Source organism: Fulmarus glacialis, unplaced genomic scaffold, assembly GCF_000690835.1.
Source record: "Fulmarus glacialis isolate BGI_N327 unplaced genomic scaffold, ASM69083v1 scaffold15946, whole genome shotgun sequence".
Lineage (NCBI taxonomy): Eukaryota > Metazoa > Chordata > Aves > Procellariiformes > Procellariidae > Fulmarus > Fulmarus glacialis.
This window is the reverse complement of record NW_009218928.1, coordinates 1308-11319: the sequence shown is the minus strand read 5'-3', so window position 1 is coordinate 11319 and position 10012 is coordinate 1308. Positions and strand designations below refer to the sequence as shown.

Below are 10012 nucleotides of genomic sequence, written 5' to 3'. Positions count from 1 at the left end.
AACTTTAAGAATTGCATACAATTGCTCAATATTTACTTAGGGGTTTAAATGTGTTCTGGGAAATTTAACGAATCCATGATTTCAGGTTCCTAATCCAAAGTTAGGCAAGTGAGAATTTCAGATTCCTGAATTGATCTTGTTTAACTGGTGATGTCTCTGGCAAAAGCGAATGGGTTGCTAATGAATGCACACGAATGTAAACATTCACTTAAACTTGGTATGCTTTATGCTGTAACTTTTTTTTCCAAATAAAAAAAAAAAAAAAGAAAGAAAAAAAAAGTCCTACTTGCAAGATTAAGCATTTAGGCTACTTTATGTTGTCACCTGTGTTGTAAAGCTAGCAACTGAACATGCACCAGAACAGTGGTTAAAAAATCTTCCATTAAGGAAATTAACCTCAGCTGTCCAACTGTTTGGTCAATGGAGTTCTGTACAAACTAGCTTTTACCAGATAGAATATGTAATGCAGCATGACATTCAGCTAAGATTAAAAGTCCTGAGTATGTGAACTCAACTTGAAACTGCAGCCGGACATGAGGTACGTCAGGATTGATGCAGCAGCTTTTCACAGACTGTTACTGATGAGCATGGCTTAGCAGGGACATGGTTTAGTGGGCATGGTGGTGTTGGGTTGACGGTTGGAATCGATGATCTTAGAGGTGTTTTCCAACCTTAATGATTCTATGTTTCTATGCGTGGAAAAAAAAATGTGCTTTACTGATGGGTAATTTTTTTTTTCTGAGATAGCTTATTCCCTTTCTCAGAAGGTTAGGCCAGAATTAAAAGTGGTTAAACAAAACAGATTGTACCACTTCTGCAAATCACCTTGTACCAGTGGAGTTCTCGGCCATCTGTTTTAGAGTTGTTAGTTATCATGCTACTCTTCCCACACCGCACCACACCACTGACGATACTGCAGTTCTCTTAATTTTTTTATTTAAGAGCTACCTTTTGTGGTCTGATTCTGTCTGTACTATCCTGAGGAGGAAGAATCTGGGAATATTAGCAGACCAGTTAGCTATCTATCTGGAGTTTTTGAGCAACGTTAAGTCACGATATCCTTTCAAGGACAGGAATGACTACGGGATCACTTCTCAGGTGGAAAAGGCACCAGCATTTCTTTGAGATGCCTAGAAATACCGAAAGAGAAATAAACACTCAGTGACTCAAAGGTAAATTTATATATACCTGTGAGACAGCATGTGCTCTTTTGTATACATTAATTTTCATGGGAGTTGGTCTTTGGAGAAGTGAAATATTTCTTTGAGGCAGGTATATTGCAGATGGGGTTTTTTTTTTCCTTTCTCTCAGGAGGGTGAAGTTCCATAGTTTTGACCCTGAAGAATAAGTCTCAGTGTAGTTTCTGCAAGTGTTGAGATGCAGTTTATTAACAAAAAAAAAAAAAAAGAATTCAGGAATCTGAGGACTCTTTCTCTGACTCCTGGCTCATTTTGTGTTAATACTAGTGCTGCAGAGTTCTTAAGGGAGTCCCATATGTAATATAATAGCAAGAATATATTGTAATATAATAATAAGAATAGCAAAAGGGGCTATGTTTCTAGTTTTCCAACATGGAATGGGAGGAGATGTAAAGAAGAGGTTACAAAAACTAGGGTAAGAACTCATTTCCTCATCTTGCTGATGCACAGTCAAACCAAAGCACTGTGTAAATGTTTGTATGTGTGAATCATTTTTATGATACATTCAGAATGACTTGTGCGTGTTTTGCATGTAGGTCCCTGCTTCTAAAAGGAAAAATAATCAGTGTGTCCTTATACAGGATACAAAGAATGGAGTCAAAACCCTCAAGAATTCCTCGAAGGATATCTGTTCAGGCCTCCAGCTCTTCGCTAGGATCTAGAACGTTGGCTGGAAACAGTTTAGCTGGTGCATATAATGCAAGAGAATCTTCACGGAGATTAGAATCTGGATACCAGGTAATGTGTTTTGTCTCTTTCTGTAAAGTACAAATTAATTTAATGTCTGTTTTTCACCAAGAAAAACACTAAAACCCAGACAAAAAAAAAAGGGAAATATAAGGAAAAGTCCCACCCAGGGCTTGCATTTGTGAATGAAAACCAAGATTAATTCTAAAATGCAAGGGTTTAATAACGAGGCCAATGACAGTATTCTGCAGTGTGAACTGGTAGTTCTAGGTTCGCCATCTTTACCTGCTTTAATCAGCTGTTCAGTGAATGAAGGACATCCTGATACCATGGATCTGTTTTGGCACTAATCACTGCAGTCTTAAACCTGGGTAAATGGGGTTTTCTGTTGAGGGGAGGTCAGGATTTTGTTTGAATTTTGATGCGTATAGGGCGTTACACTTCATGTGTGGATGATGCAAAAAGTACAGGAATATGTTGCGGTTCTAAGAGTTGACAGTAGGCTGTACTGCTCGGCAGCACCTGCTTTCTTTGCATTTTGTGAAGGTGAGAAGAGGACCTTTAGGCGTACCTCATGTTGTCATGTCAGTATGATAATACAGCTAAGCTTTGTGTGCAATAGACAGGACTAGGGTAAAGACATTTGCTGTTTCACATGCAATGTTTTTCACTAACCAAATTGCTTTTGTGGGGGAGGAGAGCCATGCTTAAGAATAAGAAGTCACACTCTGCAGGTACTTTCACTTTGAAAGAATATTATGGGAAGTAGAGATTAAACTACTTCAGAAATTATTTTGGGCACGTGGAAGCCACTGATGGCTGTTTGGCTCAATTATCTTATAATTTTGTTTCTGCTCCTGTCAGCAGTTCTCACCTCAGTTTTGGGCCCAGAAATGTAAGCCCATCTTGGTCTTTGAAATTGCAGAAACTTAACTCTGTGATTAGGTGTTCATATTTTTTGATAAAATGGTTATGAGTTTGGTCCCTGCTGACAAGTTATCTGGGACATTGTATTATATAATGCCTTTTCCAGAAACAGTTTTACAAGTAATAGAGCATGAATTATTTTTAGCACAATTGCATGTATATGCGTTACATTTTGCCACGTCTAGCAGGCATGTGTTCGTTAGTATATATAGGCTATAGGGAGGGTCTAAGCATAGCCTTCAGTCATTTTTGCTTTTTGGGTTCCTACACACTTTTCACTGGCTGGCTGCTCAGCAAAACCAAATCAGATAGTCTTACTCTTTTGTAGGGTTTTATGGATCCACACAGTCTACATACCAGACTGAAAGCTGTTGATCAGAAGATGAGTCTTGAGCTGGACTGGTGCTGTGAAGTTAGATGTGTTACCACTGTTAAGAAATTATAACACAAGAGAGTTTTATGTACTTTACATTATTTCATTTATTACATGAACTGCAGCGTGTTCACTGCACTTTCTATTTTGGCCTTGGGACATCTTTTGAAGAAATGAGCACAGTGCAGAGGTGCCACAGCTACCAAAAGCTGTGTTGGCATTAGAATGGTAGATGGTGTAGTTCCATGAACTGGCTTTCAGTGCTGGGCGAGTGTGTTGTTCTTGGATTAAGGTCTTTACTGTGGTGATCCAGACACTTAAAATAAGATTAAATTCTCAGATCTTGAGAATCTTAACAGCTGGAGAAAAAGGAAAGGGAAGTATTTCAAGATCAGTTAAGTCTGCAGGTATGGCTCGTATTAAAAACACTTTAAGAGTGCTTTGCTTTTATCTTAAAGTTGTGTAGTCTTGTGTCCATGGGCAGATTATCCATATATGAAATAATTTAGAAACCTGATGAATCGTACTGAGACTTTGAAACATGAGAAAACTTACTGGCTGATACTTTATTTTCAGGTTTCATTTTGCTTGTGAGAATGATGAGCGTGAATATTTCTTCAGCTTTTTAAGTCCTAATACTACAACTTTTAAGAAATGGTGACAGAAACTACTGTAGTTGTAGTATTAATATTTCATAGAAAGAGCGTGGACAAATCATCACTTACAAACTCTGCTTAGCTGTAATAAAATGGTTGGATTTCTGTTACTTCTATTAATTTTACTAATTTCAATGATTATTCTGTGGAACAAATTAAATTGCAATGTCTTTCCTTAATTATCATCTATTCATTGAAATTCAGTGAAACTGGTAGTGTAAAACCTCATCCCTTAGGTTCTCTTAAAGGTAGACAGATTTGTATGTTAAACAGTTGCCGGTTCTATTATTAGAAACTTGCCTGTGTGGCCAAGGTAAAGATTTCTTGGAAGAGAAAACACAAAAAGAAGGGTTACAGTCATCAGACTTCAAATAATTTGAGCGCTTTGTTCTGAGGTAATGCAGCAAACAATGTTTATTTGCAGGACTGTTTCCCAAACAGTCTTAGTTTGTTATGCATATCAAACTGTGGATTCAATATCTTTGCACTGTGTCTGAAATTGGCTACTAAAACTATTTACCTTATTTCATAAGCCCAAAGTGGTTTTGTACCCAGTGCTGTTTACTGTTTTACAGTGGTCTTCAATGTTAGTGATTTATAAGAAACCTAGAGACATAAAAATTTCAATTTTGTAGTGAAAAATGGAAATGTATTTTTGCTGCTTGCGTGAAATGTAATTGGAATTAATAATGACTAATTTGCAAGCCTTGCCTACCAATAGTGCAATGATGGATTATTAGAATAGACTGCAGAACAATAAAAAACTTAAGCAGTGGTAAAAGGGAAGCGTTTAAGACACTGAGAAGATACTGTGTAATTTGCAGTAGCGTGGCATTTTTTTTTAAGGAATAATAACTTCATGACATAGTTGACCTTTGTTGTCCCAGCTATTTTACTAGGACAGATCATGCTCCTTACGTAAAAATAATTATCTGTTAGTAGGCCCAAAACATGATTTTTCTTCTTTTCCCCCTCTTCTTTGCATCCACTCTCTCCTATATTAAAACTGATGGCCAGAACAAGACAGATGGCTTGCTTTAGTGGCCAAAAAGCCACTTTTGCTGTGGCACTTTTGCCTATCATGGAAACTCTTTTTCTATGTGTGTGGGTTTTTTTACTTTACACTTGAAAGTGAAGTCCTTAATTCTGCCCTGTTGCTGGAGTATCTAAGTTGGGGTGATGCCTCAAAAGCCTTACGCTTCAACTTTTTATTGTCCACAGTCAAATTAGAGGACAGATAAAGGAGCTGATAATTGCTAGAAAGTAATTTTAAAAAATCTTTCCTTTTGCCAGTGGCTCTCTCTTAAGCCTGTTTCATTTATTCTTGGGTATCCCTTTCTCGTGAAAGGCTTCCAGATTTGTTAGTACCTCCACTTCCTTGTGTTTTCAATATTCAGATCAGACACTGAGTTCGTTTTGAGTTACAAGATACATATGATAAGCATGTTGTTCTTCAGGAATCCAGCGTATTGAATAGTTCCAGTAGAGACTGGGGAATTGGAGAAAGAGACGCCCATGAAACTCCTTGGAAGCTTACAACGTCCTCTCCAACTCGCTACTCAGGGACACTTGATCATCCACACTCTGGAAGATTTTTGGGAAGCAGAAGCAGATTGGTGAGAATTTTTAATGTGTAATACTTTTTAAAAAAAAAAAAGAAAGAAAGAAAAAAAGAAAAAAAAAAATCAGCGTTTTACCTTAGCCTTCCCAATCTGAAAAGCTGCTAGCAGGGGCTCGCTGTAATGTTTCTAGATAAGTAGATCTTACTAAGTCAAGGTGGAGGGAAAGCAAGAAGATAGCGGTGTTAAGAAATTATTCAGAGGATGAAAATAATAATATATATTAGTTTTACTAAAAGTTAAGAAAAAAATTTGAAGTGAGAGTGGCTCTGCAAGTAATCATTTAAAAAGAAAAAAGGAGGGGGTGATTAGAATCTCATACATGTTACAGTCCTACGGATGGCAAAGTTAATATTGTTTATACTCAGCTTGTTCCATCAGGTATTTCTAGGGGGTGTAGATGGCACCAGCCATAGTGAGTTAACACAAAGTTCATGGTTTTGGAGACCTGCTTTACAAAACTTAGTTGTGGAGGAGTAGTTCGTAGTCTGACTGTCCTTACTTATATGCTGCTTACAGCATACTGTGAAAGAAAATGGAGGCTGAACTGTCACCTGACTGGGATCCAAAACTCAGGCCTTAACAGCTTGTCTTAACTAGGCTCCAGAATGTGCCTTCACAACTCCAAAAATAAAGTAGTTTGCTTCTTTGACATGCTTATGCACTGTAGAGTGACAATAAACCACTTTCAATTGCAGTAAAAATATTAAGATGGGAAAAGAGGAAAACCGTGAAGATGCTTGGTGGGAAGATAGTGAACAAGTGAAAATTCTGCTTACTTTCAAACTGTAAGATGTTTGGGTACTAGAGAGTGCTCGCACCTTAAGTAGGTGTTTGTTTTCTTACTGTGACTTAAAGGTGAAGACACTGAGATAAGTGAGGGGGAGGGAGGAACTAGTGCGGAGATGCTGGCCTTCAGGGGAAGTCGTGGTAGGTGTCTCTACGTATAGTTGAAATGCAAATGGAGTCTGGTTGTAAGTGGCCTACATACCTAGTTAAGTTGGTGCTATAGAGATTTCAAAATGATACATTTTTTTCCCATTGAGGTTAATTTTTCTATTAAATTAAGTTCTAATGCAAGTGAATATTGCAGAAGACACTCTGAAACTTCCACTTATCAAATAGCAAATGATTAAAAGATAAGTTATATGTTAAACAAATGATTCATGAGGGAAATTAACCTGGCTTTGTACTTGGTTTGTGATGTTAGTTTCTGTGTCTCCCCGTCTGTCTTTTATTATGGGGTAAGAGAAATCCTTAGATACTTCTTAGTTCTAAAGAGTAAAAAGGTAGTGGCATAAGCTGAGCAAAAAACATACCAAAATAAAAATAAAATACAACTATAACATCTACTCTAATTTGATTGATCCTTAAATGATCTTGGTTGTAGATATTTTCTGGGAGGACAAACAGCTCAATTGAGCTTTTTGATTGAGCTCGAGTTTTTTATATCAAAAAATAAAATCAAAATGTTTCAAACAGAAAATGAATGCCTTGGCTGCAAGTAACCAGACTAACAGCTTTATAGGCTATCCCAATTTTTTTTTAATTTTTTTTTTTTTTTAGTACTGGTTTCTGAAAACTGTTTTATTTCAGTGCTGTACACTGCAAAAATTGTTTTGTACCCATTCTTTACTCTGTTGCACTTGAGTTTGATGTAATCAAAGTATATCTGGTCTAAACAGCTTACTAGAAACTAGAGCTGACTCCTTAGCCAAGTATATTTTAGGTTGGTAAAAAACAAGCTGGTTTAGTTAAACTATGAAGTAAAATAATGAAGCTGATCAGTTTTGGCCATTTCTGGACAGCAAAATTATGTTTCCTTGGAGATCTGTAAAGGTATATTTGATCATGTTTGTAACATCTTCCAAGTCAGGAATATCATTTTCCCCTGTAAGCCACATCTATCTATAAAGGAAAAATAATGCCGATTGTAATAGAAACTGGCTTTTGTTGGTAGGACTGTCTCGAGTAAACCTGGGAATACTGATCAAGAGCACAAGCATAAATTCCTATATTATTTTTAAATAAAAAGGCTTTGCATCTTAAAGTTATTCTTTACTATTTTTGTGAGTCTTATATTATGTACACTTTTGTTCAGTGTAAGTACATCTGAAATAGTGTCTGTAATTTTTTTTTTTTTATGTTATTTCAGTCTACATCTTCTTCCTCTCATTTTACATCTGGGTGTTATGGTGAGTCTGAGAGAACTCAGGGAGCATATTCAAGACTGCATAGCCAGCAGCGAGATAGTGATTCAAAGAGACCTAAGCTATCTTGTACATCTACCTCTTCAGTGAGAAGTAATGGCTTGACTGCCTTTTCAGGTGAGAGGTTGATTACTAGAGCTGAGTTACAAGAAAATTGTCTGAGTAGTAAGATCAGGTTTTGTCAAGTTTTTAAAGACTTGCTTTGAAATATTACGCTTTTATTATTCTTAAATATTAAAAACTTATGCCTAACAGAAGAGTATGTTCACACTGATAGCAGTATCCAAAGTACTGAAAATGCTGTTAACATGGTCTTCTGAAAACCCGATTGTACTCGTGTAATTTCAAAATTATTACCTGTATCTATTCCATCTGCAGTAAAGCTGAACTTCATGGCTCAAATATGTCTTAATTGTTTAAGATTTCAAGGAAAGAATGAGTGCAGCTGCTGTTACTTCATGAGTCAAATTTTGTTGGTAAACCTACGTGTGCCAGGGACGGCAGAAAGGAAATCTTTACCTTACTTAGCTCTGTGTTCCAAGAAGCACAGTGTCATGGCTGGTTAGAGCACTATTTGTTAGGGGTCAGGGAAGAAAGAGTTCTTTTTTTAGCAGGGCCTAAAGTCATTGTATAGACCAGGCAAAAATTAAACATTCTGTGCTAGGAGCTCTTTCAGGAAAAACTGAGATTTTCGTTAAAGTTCTAAATAAGTATGTGATACTTGGATAGATGTAAATTAAGCAATATGCTAACAAAAGTTTAAAGGTCAGGAAATAATGGTCAAAAACTTATACTGAAAATATTCTAGAACGTTTCTAGACCATCAGATCCATTCAGATTACCCTTGTGAGTATGGATCAATGTTCTTTTTATATCCCTTTATGGAATCACACAGCCAATAAAAGTTAGTAAATTCTTGCTCAAAACTCAGTATTGTTGATGCTTTCTTACTCTTTGTTAATAAAATGACCACCATTAACATTTCTCATTCTGGTGTAGGACTGTCTTTCCATTTCTAGATTGGTTGGTCATCACACTGCTGACCAGAATGCTTAAGTTTGGATTTATAAGTTAGCAGTAAAACAAAATCAAGGTGGATTTCTCAGAGCCATTGAAGAACACTTTTTTGAAGAAGAGTTTTGTTCACAGCTGAAGTATGTACAGTTCCCTATTTAGTTGTTGGACCTGTTAGCAAAAAACAAGATCCGTTTTTAAACTGAAGTGTTCTAGTCTGCAATATGAGCAAGAACAGTATTAGTCATTGTTCTTAAAGTTGTGTCTAAGCTGCACTTAAGCTTCAGCTGTCTTTCTGGAAAATGAATTTTAGGAGTATTTAAGAAGCATCATTAGAATGGCAGCATTTGCAGCAGTCTCAAGCTGCTGTTTTGCCATACTGTGAAGCCTATTTAATAACTAGCTACCATTAGAAAGCCAGATGCTATTTCTCTTCCTCCTCCTGTCCTGTATGAGTGTTAATGGGTCTGACTCTTCACAAAAGTATTATGACTTTTTTCCGGTTTAGCTTTCAGAACTAGCTCACTGCAAGATTAAATAAGTGCCAGCATCAGCAGAGTGCCGCTTACTCTTGACTTTATGTTGGCAGCTGGCCACTTGATCAGCTTAGTGGTATTGTTAAACTCACCCTGGATATGGTATAACCAGAATACATGCGTAAGTTCCAGCTTTAATGGATTTTTAAAGTATTACAAAAACAGGGGATTTACTTACTTTTTCTTTGTAGATTCCTCTTGGAGGTACAGTAGGATTCCTAGATCTTCATCAGTGATGCTTGGGTCCCTTGGAACTGAGCTGGTGAGAGAGCGGAGAGAGTTAGAAAGAAGAACAGATCTGTCTGTCAATAACCTGGTGGATCACAGCTACAGAAACAGTGACTTTTCATCTTCAACATGTATGTATTGTACAACTGAAAGCTGGTAAACCCTTAGGTTGCATGCCTGTTAGTTTCTTTACATGTTCTTTTAATATTTTCTTCAAAACACAAAGCCAAAAGGTCTATTTAATTTTAAGGTATCCTTTTAAATAAAGTTGGTTGGCCACTTTCCATGCGTTGGCTAAACCATCAAAGGATATATGAATGGTCTAGCTTGTAGATGCATTTAGTCATAAGAAAATTATATCGATGTTTGCCACTGTAAGTGTGTGAATAGTCAGTAAGCCTCTTTTCTTCATGTTTGTCTTAAGATCTCTTTGTATTTAGGTATGGCAGAAGAAATAATGTTAATTTGACTTAGGAAAGGGTTTTCATGACGATGCCTATATCATATTATCTCTTTCCATTTGGGTTCTTGAGTGGTTATTAGGGAAAACTGCTAGACCACTG

General features: G+C 36.7%; 1 protein-coding gene across 1 annotated transcript; it reads left to right on the top strand.

Moving 5' to 3' along the window:
• Nucleotides 1-533: 533 nt before the first annotated feature.
• LOC104078532 (E3 ubiquitin-protein ligase MARCH7-like) lies at nucleotides 534-9580 on the top strand (the record flags this gene model as incomplete). The annotated part of the gene is made up of 5 exons (XM_009580197.1): nucleotides 534-538; nucleotides 1736-1937; nucleotides 5300-5458; nucleotides 7617-7788; nucleotides 9413-9580. Coding segments are annotated over exons 1-5 (706 nt in total), but the record flags the coding sequence as incomplete, so codon positions are not given.
• Nucleotides 9581-10012: the final 432 nt, after the last annotated feature.